General features: G+C 42.1%; 1 protein-coding gene across 1 annotated transcript in view; it reads right to left on the bottom strand.

Annotated features, from left to right (window-relative positions):
• The window catches only part of E(Pc) (Enhancer of Polycomb), a 57018-nt gene that overhangs the window by 17806 nt on the left and 20949 nt on the right, over nucleotides 1-18263 (bottom strand). The window contains exons 2-13 of the mRNA XM_028313462.1: nucleotides 17359-17448; nucleotides 16386-16534; nucleotides 15437-15549; nucleotides 14171-14365; nucleotides 13692-13797; nucleotides 10815-10884; nucleotides 8062-8171; nucleotides 7053-7141; nucleotides 6245-6425; nucleotides 5221-5741; nucleotides 3853-4333; nucleotides 737-901 (exon numbers count right to left, since the gene is read on the bottom strand). Coding sequence (XP_028169263.1) covers nucleotides 737-901; nucleotides 3853-4333; nucleotides 5221-5741; nucleotides 6245-6425; nucleotides 7053-7141; nucleotides 8062-8171; nucleotides 10815-10884; nucleotides 13692-13797; nucleotides 14171-14365; nucleotides 15437-15549; nucleotides 16386-16534; nucleotides 17359-17448 — 2270 coding nt within the window. The remainder of the gene's footprint in view (nucleotides 1-736; nucleotides 902-3852; nucleotides 4334-5220; nucleotides 5742-6244; nucleotides 6426-7052; nucleotides 7142-8061; nucleotides 8172-10814; nucleotides 10885-13691; nucleotides 13798-14170; nucleotides 14366-15436; nucleotides 15550-16385; nucleotides 16535-17358; nucleotides 17449-18263) is intronic.

Here is an 18263-nt window from a genome sequence, read left to right as displayed (position 1 = left end):
TGCACCTCCTCGATGGTCTCTGTACGGCTGGGCGGTTCCACGGCGGGCTTGGCGGGGGGCGGCGCGGGCGCGGGCGCGGGCGTGGCGGGCGGCGAGCTTGCTATAGCTGCTATATTGCAACTAAACTATGTTCTCTCTAATACATACTTGCAACTGGACGCGTCTAGGCAACTGCACCTCCTCCATACAAGTTTGTAAACACAACTCCGTCCAATGACCCCAAGCTACCCATCCTTATCGCTCGCGCGTAATTATATTGCTGTCGCTCTCGCACACTCACTGCGGCCGCCCGTCGCACAGTCGCGACAGCAATATAATTATGCGAGAGCGATAAGGATGGGTAGCTTGGGTTCAATGGACGAAATGCTATATAATTACGCGCGAGCGATAAAGATGTGTAGCTTGGGGTCATTGGACGGAATTCTATATAATTACGCGCGAGCGATAAGGATGTGTAGCTTGGGGTCATTGCACGAAATTCTATATTATTACGCGCGAGCGATAAGGATGGGTAGCTTGGGGTCATTGGACGAAATTCCACGTGCTCGGCGACCGTACTCTAATACCTGCAACTGAACGCCCCTAGGCAACTGCACCACCTATAGTCTCGTCACGTTTATCCCGTGCCGACTGATCGGTGGGAGCGGGGAAAGCTTGCAATAAGGCGCTATTTTGCAAGTAGTGTAGCGTGTAAGGTGGTAAGTGTGTTGTGTAGCGTGTACCCTGTATAACATACCTGCAACTGCACGCCCCTAGGCAGCTGCACCTCCTCGATGGTCTCTGTACGGCTGGGCGGTTCCACGGCAGGCTTGGCGGGAGGCGGCGCGGGCGCGGGCGCGGGCGTGGCGGGCGGCGAGCGCTGCGCCTCCACGTACATTGTCTCCTTAGCCAGCGGCGACACCTGAGTAATATACGTCGTTATTATTGTTCAGACGAACATTGATCTCTGATCAGCAACAAAAGACAATGCCGGAAATTGGCGTCTTTTTTTTTTCGCGCGGCCATCGACCATACCATGTTTTTTGGTTACAAAATAGTGTAATAAACCAAACTTACTACGACATGTATACCTCTAAACTCAGTCTGAACTGAGTTACAAGCATTAGAAGTTTGATGTTTTACATACTAAGATTTGCTTTTTGCGCGCAAGTTTTGTAAGAAATTGCAACAAAATAGTGACGTCTTTTTTTATTGCGCTGATTCTGCTCCATACTGATGACTGGAGCCTATAATTGATGTTATTGTTTGTTTACACATACAATGTCATTATTTTGTTGCAATTTCTTACAAAGCTTGCACGCAGAAAGCAAATCTAGTATGTAAAATCATCAAACTTCTAATGCTCGTAACTCAGTCCAGACTGAGTTTAGAGGTATACATGTCATAGTAAGTTTGGTTTATTACACTATTTTGTAATCAAAAAATAAGGTTTGGTCGATGGCCGCGCGAAAAAAAAAAGACGCCACCTTCCATACAAAATCTGGCATTGCCATTTGGCCTACATCATAGTGCAATCGTTGCACATTACACGGGCGTACACTATTATAGATTTAAGTAATGTACTTGTATGTGTGTGTAAATAGCGTTAGTATAAATATTGTAAGATTGTTAATAAACTCTCTTTGACCGTTTGGACTTGGACTACATCATTTCAACCACGTATCGTTCCACCTGGTAACTATATTCCTCTCACTGTGGCCAAGACACCCTTAGCCATCAGATCCTGATCAGTCTTGTGAGTCTGCTTGACTGGCAGTAAGAAAACCCACTCCTCACCTAATTCCTCACCACATTCCGTCTGTTACCTTAGGTCTCACGGTGCAGACATCCCTCACTTATTTATATATTTATTTATCTTACATTTATGCTGTAGGTTAGGGAACTAGGGAATTAGGATACCTAGAGACATAGTTCTATCCTATAGTATAATTGTTCATGTGTAGCTAGCCGGTGCCTTTACAAGAGACCACACTTCCACGCACTTAAATACATTATTTTCACACTATACATTAACATTAGTCGGCAGCTGCACAATTATGATATTTATTTTAGTATCTACTGCAGGGGCATTATCCACATTAATTAACCTCTTACCTACGGGAGGCACCTATAGTTGCCAAGTCAAAAGTCACTTCTCAATGCGGGTGGCATCTATTGTTATTTTGGCACAGCCAATACTAAATCACGGTTTACGACAAAAAAAAAAAAAAACAAAAAAATTGCAAATTAAGTGTAAAATGCGCTTATAATTATGAAACTACTTTAGTTGCAGAATATAATATTCCAAATTTCAATACCGTAAGTCTCATACTTTTTAAAATATCTTGATGTATACCCGACCGCCCGACCAGGAACATAAAAACCCTCGCCATGTTGCGGAAAATTAATGGTACTAATTTCTTTTAATGGCAACAGTAACTGAAAACTTCATTGACATGTCATGTCACCTTGCATGTCAGTCTATTGCTGTCAAAGTGTAAACAAACTTTATTTTAAATGTGCGCAATTGATTTTGTGAATTAAATTGCTAAAATCTTTTTATAGTCGTGAAAGAAAAGTGGTTCACAATGTGTTAAAGTATTTGTCGAAGAGAAATACTAAGGGTTTGGACAATATTTTCATTGACTAATGTTTCCGACAAAGGTTGTCAAATTGACTGACATGTTTATCGTATAGTACAGTCCACTATGAAAATTAGCTGTGGTTTGTTTCAACTACCTATTTAAAAGATTTTTGTCACTTTCTAAGTGTTGAATTTTATGGCATTGGGAAAGAAGTACCGAGTTTGAAGCGTTCATGAGCAGATATTGCAGTTGAATATTCAAGTTCTGAATTTGATTATTGATGAATAATAAAATAAATCCTACTAGCTCGATTGATGGTTACATTTAATTTATTTAAACCAGGTTACCTTTAATAATATGTTTTCGTTAATTTATGAAAATATCAAATTAGCCCGTAATCCTGAATCCTGATACATAAAGTTAGCCTATTAATTTAACACAGGTACGACTGTACTCAGTGTTGGACTATCAAAAGCAATTGACGCGCCTCTATGCCAGGGTTTTTATGTTCCTGGTCAGGCTATAAAGTGGAGCAAACAATTTTATGGGTTAAAATATCCCGTATTGAGAGGCGACTTTGGGTTTCCAAGGGCCCGTAGGTAAAGGGTTAACAGATTGTGTTTATTTATTTTATTGTGACCAGGAATCAAATTTTCTATATTTATTACACCAATCAATGACGACCGGATTCGGCGGCGAAGTGTTGACGAATACTTGAAAAAAAAAACATTTTCCACAATGCTGATGTTAAAAACCAGTTATCAAAGTTTCAAACCAGTAATACAAAACATATTTTTAAACTAGAAATATCGAGTTAAAGTATGAAAAGAAATAGTTAATGTGCGCCGCGGACGTTATTATACATTATCTACAGGCAGCACAGTTACTGTGCGCGACCGGGCGTTGCTGTGCTTTACCTTGAGGCTCTCCGAGACAGTGAGGGCCGGTAGTTACGGAGGCTTTGAGTCTTGTCAAGACTGCGTCACGTCACAGACACTCGTTACTGTGCGTCACTTTACAAACTGCACAGTTACTGTGCACAACCGGGCGTTACTGAGCGTTACCTTCTGTGTGCTCTACGACACAGCGACGGCCAGTAGTTGCGGTGGATAATAAATAATAATAAGTCTATCCATAGTAGAAATACAAAAAAAGAGGCTGACAAAAGTGACTGGAGTTTCTTCTGCCACTTCTTCTCAGCACCAGCCCATGTTGTCCCGAAGTGGTGGTATATTTGGGACGTGTAAGCGCCTTAGAAAATGTTATTTGAAATAATAATAATAATTACCTGTACAGCGGTGGATCCGAACGCGTCCGCCTTCCGCTTCCTTGAGCCAGAGCCGGCACGCCCATCCGCGCCCTGGCCTTGTAATAAAAAAGGATCTCTCTCATCGTTCACCAACTCCAACAACTCATCGGGCAGCTTCTTATCGTCCTTAGTCAAATCCACATCGGCCAACGCTTTAAGATCCGTCTCGGACAGAATGCTTTCCACTTGAGCTTCGGTCAATCCGGTGAAGTTTTCACCGAGCAAATCCTCTCCGCTGATATCTAAATTGCTACCGCTGTGGTCTTTTTCTTCGGGGTTGATATCTCCGTATAGGTCGGTTAGGGTGAACTCGGTGGTCGTGAAGGGTTGTAAGTTGTCGGAGGGGTGTGACCGAAGTTCGACCGCTAGGGGCGTGTCCAGCGTTATGGGAAGGACATCGTCGGGGACTGGGGTTGGAGAGGGGGGTGAGGGAGGCGGCGTTTTAGGTCGGAAGTGTAACCTGGGAAGAAAAGTTTTATGTAAGTTTTGAGAGCATAATTAATTTGAGCGCACTTTAGTTTATTGCAATTACGAAGTCGTACGAAAACACACTGCGTACACTACGTTTTAGTCACAAAGCAGTGGTAAAGACTAAAATTTTGCCAAAATCAAGAAAAAATATTGCATTGTAAAAATAAATTAAGTCGCAGTCGTCATCATCATCATTTGCCAGTTATTCACTGCAGGAGCACGACTCTGTAATTTACAAGATGCAATTGAAGGATAGCCTTCACTCCCTACTAGCTGTTAAATATTCAAGATAAAACTTTAACGGGACTATTCCCACCTCTCGTTCCCACCACTGCAACTCCTGTGTAGCCAGGATCTACAGCTTGACCGCCACAAAAACCCAACCAATGAAGGTCAAGTTTGTCCCGGGGGAAAGTTAAACTGTCATTGGACCCGCAACGAAATTAATCAGAAGAACATACGAGGAGTTCGAAATTAAGGTTCGACTTCCCTCCATTGCAAAGCGGATGACAGGTGACAAACAAAGGTTTAAATAAAACCTTTAAGAAAAAGATTATGCACCACGCACAATAAATTAAATTAAGGGGGCCTATCTTATGAGCAATTAGCAACTACCTGCCAATAATATTTTTCACAAAATCGCTTAAAAGCACGGAAGTTTTTCCTCAAGATAAAACTTAAAGCTTTACACAAAGAAGATATTGACTTACAGTCAATCATCATCATCATTTCAACCATAGGACGTCGAATACTGAACATAGACCTCCACCAATGATTACCATACTGCATATAGTGACTTCCTGCAATCTTATAAGGTACCTGTCCAAATTGTAGTTGGAAAACCTAGTCAATATGAAATTAGAACACAAAACTCACCATTTCTTATTGACCTCGGTGATGAACTTCTCAAACTCCCTCTCAACAGGCTGTAGACTCTCATCAGAATCATAACTCGAATCGCTACACCCGCTCCAAGACCGCTTCCTTCTAGCCCTATCAAGGCTGTCCTTAACATTGCACTCTATAGTCCGGGCCGCGTCACTGCCCCCTACCCCTTTATACGTCACACTGTCCCGTAAACTGACTCTATTATCGCACGCATCACTTATTTTGTTTTCACTCGCGTCCGTATCACTGATCTTGTTTTCACTCGCGTCCGTATCACTGATTTTGTTTTCACTAGCTTCGTACTCGTTTGTTTTGAACTCGGTTACGTCTGGGTCGAATTCGATCTTGAGTTCTAGTTCTGGTTTGGGTTCTGACTTGGGCTCGGTCCAGAGGTGCGGGTGTTTGGCCAGGTGTTGTCTGAAAGCGTGCCTCCAGGGATGCTTGCCGCCCGAATGGTAGTCGCGGGTCATCTCTTTGGGCGTCCGATGCGCTTTCGTCTCGAGCTCCACCTGTGGACAAATTGTATGGTGTAATGAATGTTGTTAATGAAATTTTATAAACAAGATACAGTTGCGTAGCTGTTAAAGTGAAACTTGCAAACAAAGTGACTATTACAGTTTTAGATGAAAGTGTAAGTAGCTGTAAGTCAAAGATGAAAAGTTAAGGTCAAAGTCAAAATCAAGGATCAAAGTGAAATGACAGAAATCAAATGAAGTAATCAAAGTCGAAGAAATAAAAGTTAACATTTTGATTTTAACTTTTATTTTCGACTTTGATTACTTTCAAATCAAAACGCTTTTTTGCCTAGCCTATTTGCAGAAAGTAAATTACTTTTACGACTGATATTATGACTTTCAAAGTCATTAGTTAACTGCAAAAGTCGAAGTCAAAAGTCAAAGTCAAAAGTCAAAGGTCAAAGTCAAAAGTCAAAAGTCAAAGTCAAAGTCAAAGGTCAAAGTCAAAAGTCAAAGTCAAAAGTCAAAGTCAAAAATTGAAATTCTATTCTACATACCTCCTCGTCCCGCTCCCGGCGGTACTCCGTGGACCCTTGGAACTGGAATGGCAGCCGCGGCCAGAGGTCGTCGAGCGGCGTCCGCACTCTGTCCAATAACACGCGCCCGCCGCGCCCGACGCGCCGCCGCGCGAAACCGATGCAATGAGGATACGGGTAGTTGAGGGATGTGAGGTTGAACCTGCGATACGACAGTATATTTTAATTAATATGACTTAACATAAACAATTAAGGCAGGATTCACAATGACCGGCGCGAGTCGGCGCGCAGCGTAGCGTCCGTTCGGTCAAAAATGCGGTGGATAACGCGAGCCGACCGGCTTCCGACGCATGTCAAATGTCGTGAAATGTCAGGTAATCAGTTGTAAACAATTACGACTCTAAGAACTGTTAATAAAATGCTACTTTCTCGCGCGCGCCGGTCAATGAAATGGGTATCGTCCCAGTACATCATGTTACATTAGTCGTGAAGGCACGGTAGCTGAACTTCACCGATCGGACTGGCCGGGTTCGAATCTCGCCGCGCGCTGCTCGAATAGCATGATGAACCCACTCGTAACAACAAGCATATTTAGCTTGGTACGAGAGGGTAAAATAAAAAGTAAAAAAATTCAAAGTACAAACGTAACAGGTATTCCTCAAAGTTCAAAAGATGGGTATTTGTTGGATGCACTTTGATGTAAAAAGGTAACATCAGGTGCGTAAGAGCTTTTTAAAAGCCTAATTGCAAAATACATAAATGACTTTTATAACTTTTTTATATTACTTTTAAAGAACGAATGATTGAATGAATGAATGAATGAACTTACCTATACCGTTCGTCGAGTTCGTGGTCGTATAGAACGTCGTGAGACGGTCTATCCGGATCGAGAGGGTCCCCGCACAACGTCGACGTCGGCTGCAACAAAAACGATGCGGTTTTACACACTAGATTTGACTAAAGCCCGGTCCGTGAGCACGTAGAATTTTGTCCAATGACCCCTAGCTACCCATCTTTATCGCTCGCGCGTAATTATATTGCTGTCGCGACTGTGCGACTGGCACCCGCAGTGAGTGTGCGAGCGCGATAGCAACATAATTACGCGCGAGCAATAAGGATGGGTAGCTTGGGGTCATTGGACAAAATTCTACGTGCTCACGGACCAGACTATAGTAATATTTTATTCATACAAGTAGGAGCTCCTACATCGTCTTCCAGTCTTTGGTGAAATTCAAGAACTTTTCTGCGCCAACGGCCATCAGTTCTATGATCTATGAACCTTGCTGCCTTATCGGCCGTCAGTTCTGCGTACTATGTGCCCTGCCCATTGCCACTTTATCTTGCTAATCCGTCGGGTTATGCAGTGACTATGGTTCGTTTACGGATCTCCTCATTTCTGATTAGATCTCGTAAAGAAACACCAAGCATAGCCTTCATCATAGAACGCTGTGCAACTTTTGAGCTTTTACTCGTTCAGTTTTTCTTTACTGCTCCGCCCCTATTGGCTGTAGGGTGATGTCATATAGCCAAAAGCCTTCCTCGATAAATGGGCTACCCAACACAATAATATTTTTTCAAATCGGACCAGTAGTTCCTGAGATTAGCGCGTTCAAGCAAATAAACTCTTCAGCTTACCGTACAGATTAAGGCCCAGAACAGACTGCAACTGCTAGTTACTTTTGAGTTGCATCTAAGTTTCTGCCATAGCGTCCTTTGAGAGACCACACATGACGCGACCAGTTTGAAACTTTCAGTTGCAGTTTCATTCATCAGAAAGTTGCAGTTTCGTTGCAGTTGCGTTTCACCATCTGTTCTGGGCCTAATTAATAGAAACTCACCATCTCGTAGTAACAGCCGGGTTTCCGCCTGAACGCAAAAGGACCGTCGTCCACTGGCGGCACCTCCGGCCTCGTGCTTTCCTCTTCTGATGACGAGCACATCGCTCCTTCTGGAATGGTCGTTGGAGATGCATATTAGAGATGCTCTGTAGTTGTTTTATAAGATAATAATTCGACCTAAGTTCATGGTTAGGGGAGACCGAGGAGAGTCGTAACAAAGTGAATTAACCGCCTCTGTGGTCTAGTGGTAAGACCACCTGCTTCAGACGCAGAGGTCCCGGGTTCGATTCCCAGTGGGGGCAGATTTTTCTGTTCGGTTTGGTTGGTGGTAGGGCTTGTTCTAAGTCCGCCTGGCTAGCTACCACCATCTTACCTAAGTCTGACGCCATAACAACAATGTTAACAGCATTATTGTGTTCCAGCAGTTAGAGGTAAGATAGCCAGTTCCTCCGTGGTTGAGGATTCCGGGTGAAGCTCGCTTCCACCTTCGGCCTGATCGTCACTTACCATCAGGTGAGATACAGGCCAAGAGCTTCCTCGTTGTGGATAAAAAAAAAAAAAAAAAAAATTTCTCTGAACCTTGAGTGTATATCGAGCTAGCAATTTCATTAATTCGTTACTCTTTCGTAACTTCACAGTTTGCGTGAAATTGTCAGCTGTCTAACTGTCATAGTACTACGAGAGGGGACCGTAAGAATTAAGAAACCCCACGTCACTTAACATTAAGTTAAGCTCCACGGCACATGTTAAGAAAAGTTATGATAAGCTTGGAACAATCTATATCTATATATATAAAAGAAAGTCGTGTTAGTTACTCCACTTATAACTCAAGAACGGCTGAACCGATTGAGCTGAAAATTGTCAGGGAGGTAGTTTAGAGCCAGGAGAAGGACATAGGATACTTTTTATCCCGTTCGAAATTAAAAAAAAGTCTGCTCATTTATTGCCATTAAGGCGGAACAAAGTTCGCCGGCTCAGCTAGTTAATTAATAAACTCCGATTTGGTCGAAAGTAGTATCTTACGGTCCCCTCTCGTACTATAGGCCCCGAGAAATCAGCTTTGCGACTCTCCTCGGTCTACCCTAATATTGGAAAAAAAGTGGTAACCGATCTTCGAAGTGACAGTTTTATGCGTAATCGCTTCGATTGCTTATTCTGTAGCTTGTAGGTTGTAAGTAAATTAAACAATTAGAATAGTAGACATAATTCAGTAGATATTTAAAAACTCGATTCAAACTCGAGAATAAATTCATTTATTTGATTTCAAAATTGTTCAAATATTTAAATTCAATGAATTACAGAATAGTATCTAAGCTTGAATTTGAACCGAGTTTTAAATAAGTCCGACTCCACGTTAGCCCCAATGTTGGCCCCAACGCCATTCGTCCGCGTGAATCTAGAAAATAACTTGCCCAACATTGGTACCAATACTATATTCTACATCCATATTGGACAAGAGACGTTGGGACCAATATTGGGGCCAACATATGGAACCGACTTTAATAAAAGCCTATTTTATTCCTACCTCATTCATTCTAAAATCCGCCCATAATAAGTTGCCGCTTACACGAGAACGTAGACATTATACGTGCACGACACATTGAAACTTCGTAAATATAAAAAAAATCCAAGGAGTAAGCAGCTTGGTAGCACGAAAGAAGATTATTAGTGATTTGTTATTACACAAATAACTAATAGTCCCGTTAGCCCCTCGTACTAAGCTAAATATGCTTGTGTCACGAGTGAGCTCACCACAATAGTCGAGCGGCGGCGGGGACCGAACCCGCGTTCCCGGATCACGAGTCGGCCAGTCCGACCCCTTCACCGTTCGGCTATCGCGGTCAAAGTATATGACAGCTTCATTTACCCCTGCGATTTTCGACTTTATTGCACATCATAAACATGGGCGTAACTGGGGACGGGTTTAAAAAAATGTTTAAAAAACATTAAAAATTCATAAAAAAATATTACCTAAAGTCTTGTGCCCATGTCGCCCACTTACCCCAGTTTTTAATCTGTACTTACCCCAACTTACCCTTTTTTAACTGGTTCACCATTGGGCTATCTATTCACTATCTACTACATTTACTTACCTTTTCAGATTGATTGCCCTCTAATACTTACCCTATTATTTAATTTGTATCCCACTTTTACCCTGAATATTACAAACATTCTTTTCCCAATCTTTTACTTTCCCTTCCATCCCTTAATTTTTTTACTAGACCTATTTTCTCCGCTCCTAAGCCATTTACTACACCCGGTTGGACACAACTTTAGCCTAACAGGCGTCTTTTATTCGCCCATTAATCCCCTTTTTCTCAATTTATCCCCAGTAACAGTTCCCAGTACCCACAAAACCCTGCTATACTCAACTTATTCTCATCTGTACCCAGTTTAACCCAAGTTTAACCTAACTGGCATCTCATCCTAGCTATAATGTCCCTTTCTATCAATTTTTCCCAATTATACTCGGTAACACTCAACTGATTCCCAGTTCTATCTAGCTATATCAATGTATACTCAATCCTACCCAACTTATATCCAGTTTTATCCCTCTATACTCAAATTAAATTAACTTTTACTATCTTATTCCCATTTTACCCAACTTATTCCGAGTTTTACCCATCTTATTCCCAGTTTTACCCAAGTAATTCCCACTTTTGCCCAACTTATTCCCATTTTTACCCAACTTATTCCCATTTTTACCCTCTCACCCCAGCTACGCCCACGCTGGGAACGGAATGTGCACTCACCTCGCAGCCCCGGCACGGTGCCGACGGCGGGGTGTCGTGGTTTCCGTTTCTTGTACGATCGCTTCTCGCGCTGTAAGGCAACCAAACACCTACATAATACTGGGCCTTTATAATTTTATGTTTTTGGAATTATAGGTGTTGTTTGGTATACGGCAGTTTTGGTTTCGATATCAGTGGTTTGGTGACGAGTGTGAGCGCTATGAGAGTTCGTTTTCAGCCAAATGACGTCCACTGCTGGACAAAGGCCTCCCCCAAGGTTTTCCACAATGAACTATGCTATGAGAGTACGTCTACGTAATGTCATCCATAACATTTTGTTATTTCAGCTCTTTGGCCCTTCATGGTTTAGGTAAATTAGGTAATTTTGTTGGTAAAAAACGGGATTATTCCCACCGCTGCTACTCTTGTGTAGCCAGGATCTACAGCTTGACCGCCAACAAAAACCCAACCAACGAAGGTCAAGTTCCTCCCGGGAAAAGTTAAACTGTCATTGGACCCGCAACGAAATTAATCAGAAGAACATAGGAGTTTGAAGTTATTACCAACAAGAAAGATGAGAAGTTATTGGTCGATTTAAGACACAGTGGCTTAGGCCGATAGGTGTTTAGTGGTGACTCAAGTTTATTTCGGTGTCCTCCTCTTAGCACAACTGGTAGAGTCCAAAAGATAAGGGGACATCTAATAAAGCCCCTCGATGGAGCCATGATCAGATTGGTAGTATAAATAAATCATAATCAAATGGAGCTAAAGTATTTGACATAATAATATTATAGAAACTCAATAAAGACTGAGTTTCTTGCTCAGCACTGGCCCATTTATTGTGTCCCAAAACAGCTTTTTAAAAGCCTATTTGCAAAATAAATGAGTTTTATGACATTTTTATGAGTTTTATTGTCTTGTCACACCATGATATAGTATAGTACTTATCTTTAAGTAGCGTCACACTTGTCACAAACCGATATTGATATTTCAACTGACCGTTTGCTGATGTTGTTTTTTAGATTCATTTATGGACACAATTTTCTTATATGGTAAATCTTTCGCAAAACAATCAACATGAACATTTTTTATAATGACTAGATCATTCTGTTGACAGTTGAAGTAAATGTTATTTAAAATATAGTCATTATAAATAATGATCACGTTAAATACAAAACTGTAGATGTGTTTACAAACTAAAAATAAAATAATGATTGTATAAATAAAAATATCTTACTTTGTGGCATTTATTTTGTGATCTTGCGAGCGGAAGCTATACAATATACATAATAAAAATGCAATGACTGTGTGTTCAGAATGTTGTTGATGATGATAAGCATAACGACGGACCTTATTGGAAAATGCATTGAAGTTTCCAAAGCGAGTAAAGAAGGGTAGGAAATTAGAAAACTGTCAAAATTGGTCTAAAATGTAAGGAATGAAACCAGAATAGTCTTTAGTATAAGAAATAAAGTGCGGAATGGAATGGATTTTTGCTTCTTCGCGCAGAAAATACTGGACGAATTTTGATAAAACTTGAAAATTTTGAAGCTTACGCATAAGAATAGCACAAATTATGCACAAAAATTGAAATTAATTTATCTTTTACCTCAAATTGAGAAAAAATATCCCGAATTTATCCACGAAAAAAAAGGTTTTTAATGTTGGAGTTTTCATTTCCCCAATAGACTTGAACTTTAAGGCTACAAAGTAACATTCAAAATCGATGGAAAAATCATAATAATGCTCAGCTGCGATAAACGCGATTTGAATGCAGACTTTTTGGTACATTTTGCATCCAATTCCCACGCATATGGTATCGAAAAGAACAAAAAACTATCAAAAAGATTAAGACCCAATGAGGGTTTTCGCTTATGAAAAATCAGCCAGATGGCAATACGTAGACGCAAGGTCCAAATGCTGCATGATTGGTTATTTTTGACATGACATTGACAGATATGTCAAAATCCACCAAGCACGCAGCAGTCAGACCCCACATCCACGTCCCGCCATCTAGCGGATCTTTCATACGCGACAACCCTCATTGTAAACACTTAATCTATTATAAAAGATAGTCGTGTTAGTTACTCCACTTAAGTTATAACTCAAGAACGGCTGAACCGATTTAGCTGAAAATTGTCAGGGAGGTAGTTTAGAGCCAGGAGAAGGACATAGGATACTTTTTATCCCGTTCGAAATAAAAAAAAAAGTCTGCTTATTTATTGCCATTAAGGCGGAACAAAGTTCGCGGGGTCAGCTAGTATGCAATAAAAAAAGACAATGCCGGAAATTGGCGTCTTTTTTTTTCGCGCGGCCATCGACCAAACCATGTTTTTTGGATACAAAATAGTAAAATAAACCAAACTTACTATGACATGTATACCTCTAAACTCAGTCTGAACTGAGTTACGAGCGTTAGAAGTTTGATGATTTACATACTAGATTTGCTTTTTGCGCGCTAGTTTTGTAAGAAATTGCAACAAAATAGTGACATTGTATGTATAAACAAACAATACCATCCATTAAAGGCTCCAGACATCAGTGTAGAGTAGAATCAGCGCAATAAAAAATAGCGCAATATTTTGTTGCAATTTCTTACAAAACTTGCGCGCAAAAAGCAAATCTAGTATGTAAATCATCAAACTTCTAACGCTCGTAACTCAGTTCAGACTGAGTTTAGAGGTATACGTGTCATAGTAAGTTTGATTTATTACACAATTTTGTAATCAAAAAACAAAGTTTGGTCGATGGCCGCGCGAAAAAAAAAAAGACGCCACCTTCCATACAAAATCTGGCATTGCCATTTGAATTTGAAAAAACATGTTAACCCATGAAGTGTGTGCATGTTGTGTGTATATGACAATGTGTAGCGTACAATGTGTGTGTGTGATATCTCACCTGTCTCGGCAGATCTTGGGGAGTGGGCGGCGCCCGCGGGGGGTAGTGGGGTGCGCTGTACGCACGAAACGATGACGTCGTCAGCGGAACGGTGGGATACGCCGGCCTAGAAATGTGAGTAGTTGTGAATTGTGGGTGCATTTGAACTTAATTCGGAGCCGCGAGTTGACTTAAAATTGGATATTCGGCTACCCTAACATTGGTCCTTCGAGCCGGATTTACTTCGTATATACCAAATTACCAAGGCGAGCAGTCAGCAGTTGTTTCGCGAAGTTAACCGCTGTATACCATCGCTCTACCATAATGACTGAGAGACGAATCTCCAGAATTTACTGGGGTCTTTTTAATCCTTTTGCATCTTGACAATCCACAACTATTTTAGCTATTTTATCCTCCCATATGACAGAAAATACTTCTGACTACCTGGATCCAGCAATATTTCCTGGAAAACTACACTAAAGTCTAGATATTTCCCATACCTAGGCGGTGGGTCAGGCAGCAGTTGGTTCGCGAAGTCACCAGCCGCATACCGTCGCTCCGCCAAGGATGCCGTGAGCTTGACCAGCTCTCGCTTGGCGGTCTCCCGCCTCGCGACCAGTTCCAGGAGTGTTAGCGCCCGCGCCAAGTCCCGACGGAGTTTCAGCATCTTCTCGTACGAACTCTCGTCGTTTTTCCTGGAAATGAATTGTTAAGTTTTATAAAGGTTAGATCACATGGTAAGAAGAGCCAGTCTCTCTATTAGGCTTGAAGGTGATTCTCACTGCCACCTTCGGCTATTTGAGAGCATCTAACATTCATTTGGTTTCTCATTGTTGATAACTAAATGGTCAGGTTTTACAAGACCACTCAGGAGTTGCAGTGGCAGAAACAAAAGGCAGAGATATGTAGTGTCATAGCATGAAAACTGCTTTTTTTTTTTTTTATCCACAACGAGGAAGCTCTTGGCCTGTATCTCACCTGATGGTAAGTGACGATCATGCCGAAGGTGGAAGCGAGCTTCACCCGGAACCATCAACCACGGAGGAACTGGCTATCTTACCTCTAACTGCCGGAACACAACAATGCTGTTAACATTGTTGTTATGGCGACAGACTTAGGTAAGATGGTGGTAGCTAGCCAGGCGGACTTAGAACAAGCCCTACCACCAACCAAACCGAACAGAAAAATCTGCCCCCACTGGGAATCGAACCCGGGACCTCTGCGTCTGAAGCAGGTGGTCTTACCACTAGACCACAGAGGCGGTTATTTACATTTGCTGTCTTAACCGCAATGGTTCCTGCAGATAATATTTCAGCGTCGTGGCACACATTATCACGACTAATTCTTCGGGGACCTTTTTCTATACTGTATTTTGCATACATCTATAGTCTGGTCCGTGAGCACGTAGAATTTTGTCTAATGACCCCTAGCTACCCATCCTTATCGCTCGCGCGTAATTATGTTGCTATCACGCTCGCACACTCACTGCGGGTGCCAGTCGCACAGTCGCGACAGCAATATAATTACGCGCGAGCGATAAGGATGGGTAGCTAGGGGTCATTGGACAAAATTCTACGTGCTCACGGACCGGGCTTTACCATTTGATATCGTCCACTCAGACTGGTGAAGTTCGCGGATGTCCCAAGACCGATCGTTGTGAAAATCTGTGAGGAGGTATCTGTCCAGCAGTAGCAGCAACTTGAAACAAACTATTTGAAACCTTGTGTGCCAAATTACGTTTTTTATTCTCTAAATTCTATTATCACCTGTTCTTCCTGGTCTGCATCTTCTCCGTCCGCCGCCTGAACGCGAGGTACGGATTGTGCGAGGACTGGCCCGGCCGGTTCTCCGTCTTCACCGACAGAATGAGGGGGTGTTGCTGGGACAATAATGGCGATATTAATTCCTTGGTATAATTCCATAATCCTTTTTCAAGGCGCAGTTACACCATGCGGGAAATTGATCAAGACATGTGTAAACACGCGCTTTAGTTAGTTTCGCCGGCGTGCGTCTCCCATACTTCGGTGTGGGTGCCGCGCGTATGTTCGATGAATTTCTCGCATAGTGTAACTGCTCTATCAGCATAGCATGATTTAAACGTCATAAGAGCTCGTATTAGGAAAATTAGGTTCTACCAAGAAGTATGTAAAAATGGTCCAATTTATTGAAAAATTTATTGGTCCAGCAGGCACGAATCTACGCGCGATTTTCTTTATTTCGATAATAATACCGTTACCAATCAGGAAACATGGAAAGCATTGGGGGAGACCTATATTCAGCAGTGGACATCCTATGGCTGAGATGATGATGATGATTCATAATAAGAATCAGATTTAGATTATGTGTTGCTCATCATCAAGATACAACCAAAACACCAGTCTAGACAGCCTAGACAAGTGGCAAAACGTGACAGTCAAATCCGTGTTTGGCTCCGTGAACAGATTCGATTTTCGCAGCGATATAGGCTGGTTTTAGAGTCACGCGGACTGTCAGTGCGGATCGCTCCGCACAGCCGTTTTGTATGAACTGTTAGTGAGCGGAGCGGTTCCTCCAGACCGCATTACTTTGAAACGCTCCCTAGAAGTTCATACAGATTGGCCGTGCGGAGCGGGTCCGCACCGGACGGTCCGCGTGACACTAAAACCAGCCATAATGCCATTTGTCATGGAGGCGTGGACTCCCGGATCATCTACATAGCCCAGTGCAAATACTCACTGTGTTCAGCCGTTTGTTGAGCCAGTAGTCGTAGACCGCGGTGACGAGGTCGTCGTGCCTCTCCAGAAGCAGTTTGGCCTCGTTTAGTGTCACCACGGTCTGACCGGAGCTCTTCTCCAGCTTGTCCATCATCTGTTCGAACTTCCATTCTGTAAAAAGAATATTACTTATAAGAATATTGTTCCAAGGATCTTAGAGCTACGTAAAAGTAAGTACAACATAATTCTGAGATCGTTTCAAGGAATTCCTTATTGATACATTCGGAGGAGTGGTGCTTGCGCGTATGTAGCGGGGGAGTCGCCGTGCCAAAGAATGGTCTGGTGCCCCAGGATATTGGGCTATCGATTAGAAGATGAGTTGATAATACTACTAACTCATCAGCTATGATACTAATCGCACCGCCCGCAACAAGGCATGTCAGGGGCAAGCCACCCCTGAAAAATAACCCTCCCCCCCTGAAAAAGATACGCCAATGGTGTGGGGTTAAACCTTATTTACATGATGGTACAGAATCTTTTGAGCAGGGCACAAAGTACGCAGAACTGACGGCGATTTTGGAGTGTAGGCCACGTTCCAAAAAGCGCAGCGTGGACGTCCACCTACAAAGTGGATAGACGACCTCACAAAGGTAGGAAGGCGCTGGATGCAGCCCACCGCCCAATATGGAAATCATTGGGGGAGCCCTATGTTCAGCAGTGGACATCCTATGGCTGAAATGATGATGATGATGAACCAAACCTCCTCTGTTAGGTTTATTTCTGCCAATGTCAAGTGTTGATTGCCATTGCATGTTGTACAATAGAACATATGTGTTTTAGTTCTACTGCTTTTTCGAGGATTCCGTAGACTAGTAAGCCCGTAAGCAGGTTTCAAGACGCGGGTTCCAAAGCGGGTTGTTCATATGGAAATCATTGGGGGAGACCTATGTTCAGTGGACGTCCTGTGATGATGATGATGATGGTTTATATTTTACCTGTCAGTTCCGCGTGCCTTTGTTGTTTGAGCCACCTCTCGTCCTCCGAGTCGATGTCGTACTCCGGCGCCTCTTGTTCTTCCCATAGAGCTGTAACAAACGTATTTACACTGTTAAAACATAGTAAATGTGTAATTAGAGGTAGGATTGTGAACAAAGTTTCTGAATTTTGGTCCTATTCAAGTAGGGTTGCCATCCGTCAGGGTTTCCCGGATTTGTCCTAGTTTAGAGGGCATCCGGGCAGGGTTTTATTTGTTGTGTGTGTATAAAAACCTTAAGTCTTGGGGAAATGCAATGCGACTAAGTTTTATAAAAACCCTGTTCACATATCCGGGGTCTGGGCTCCAAAATCCGGGGTTTTCACGCGTCTTGCCCTGGTTGTTATTTTCAAGCGAAATTATGCTACAGTAAATTCTTAAAAAAAAAACAACAATTAACCCTCTTTCTGTCTCTGTTTTATAAAAATTATTAGATTTATGCCCGTTTTCACCTTCAATCCCTAATTTTTAAGTGACCCTATGGTAACACATAACATATATTTTGTTTTTACAGGGGTCACTTAAAAATTAGGCAAAAACAATTGAATTTACATGCGACAAATGTGATAATTTCAACGAGTAATAAATTCGAAATCTTGTCTGGTTGTAAATAAAAGATAAATAAATAAAACCATGACGTCACACCATAAATACGAAATGTAGAACAATATGGCCACGTGAATTATCGCCGTAATTAGGAAGATTCCATTCTGCGTGTTTCCTGTTATTTATTTTTGTGTCGTCGGCACTTGTGCGCCATGGTACTTTTGATTAAATGGCTAGCAAAAGAACAAAGTCACATCAACATCAGAGAACAAAACATTTGTATTGGAATTTTTTAGGGTTGCCATGCCAGGTGTCCGGCTT

Source organism: Ostrinia furnacalis, unplaced genomic scaffold (genome assembly GCF_004193835.3).
Source record: "Ostrinia furnacalis isolate ACB-3 unplaced genomic scaffold, ASM419383v2 OfSCF4245, whole genome shotgun sequence".
Classification (NCBI taxonomy): domain Eukaryota; kingdom Metazoa; phylum Arthropoda; class Insecta; order Lepidoptera; family Crambidae; genus Ostrinia; species Ostrinia furnacalis.
Note: the sequence above shows the minus strand (reverse complement) of the source record. Positions and strands in the feature narration are given on the sequence as shown.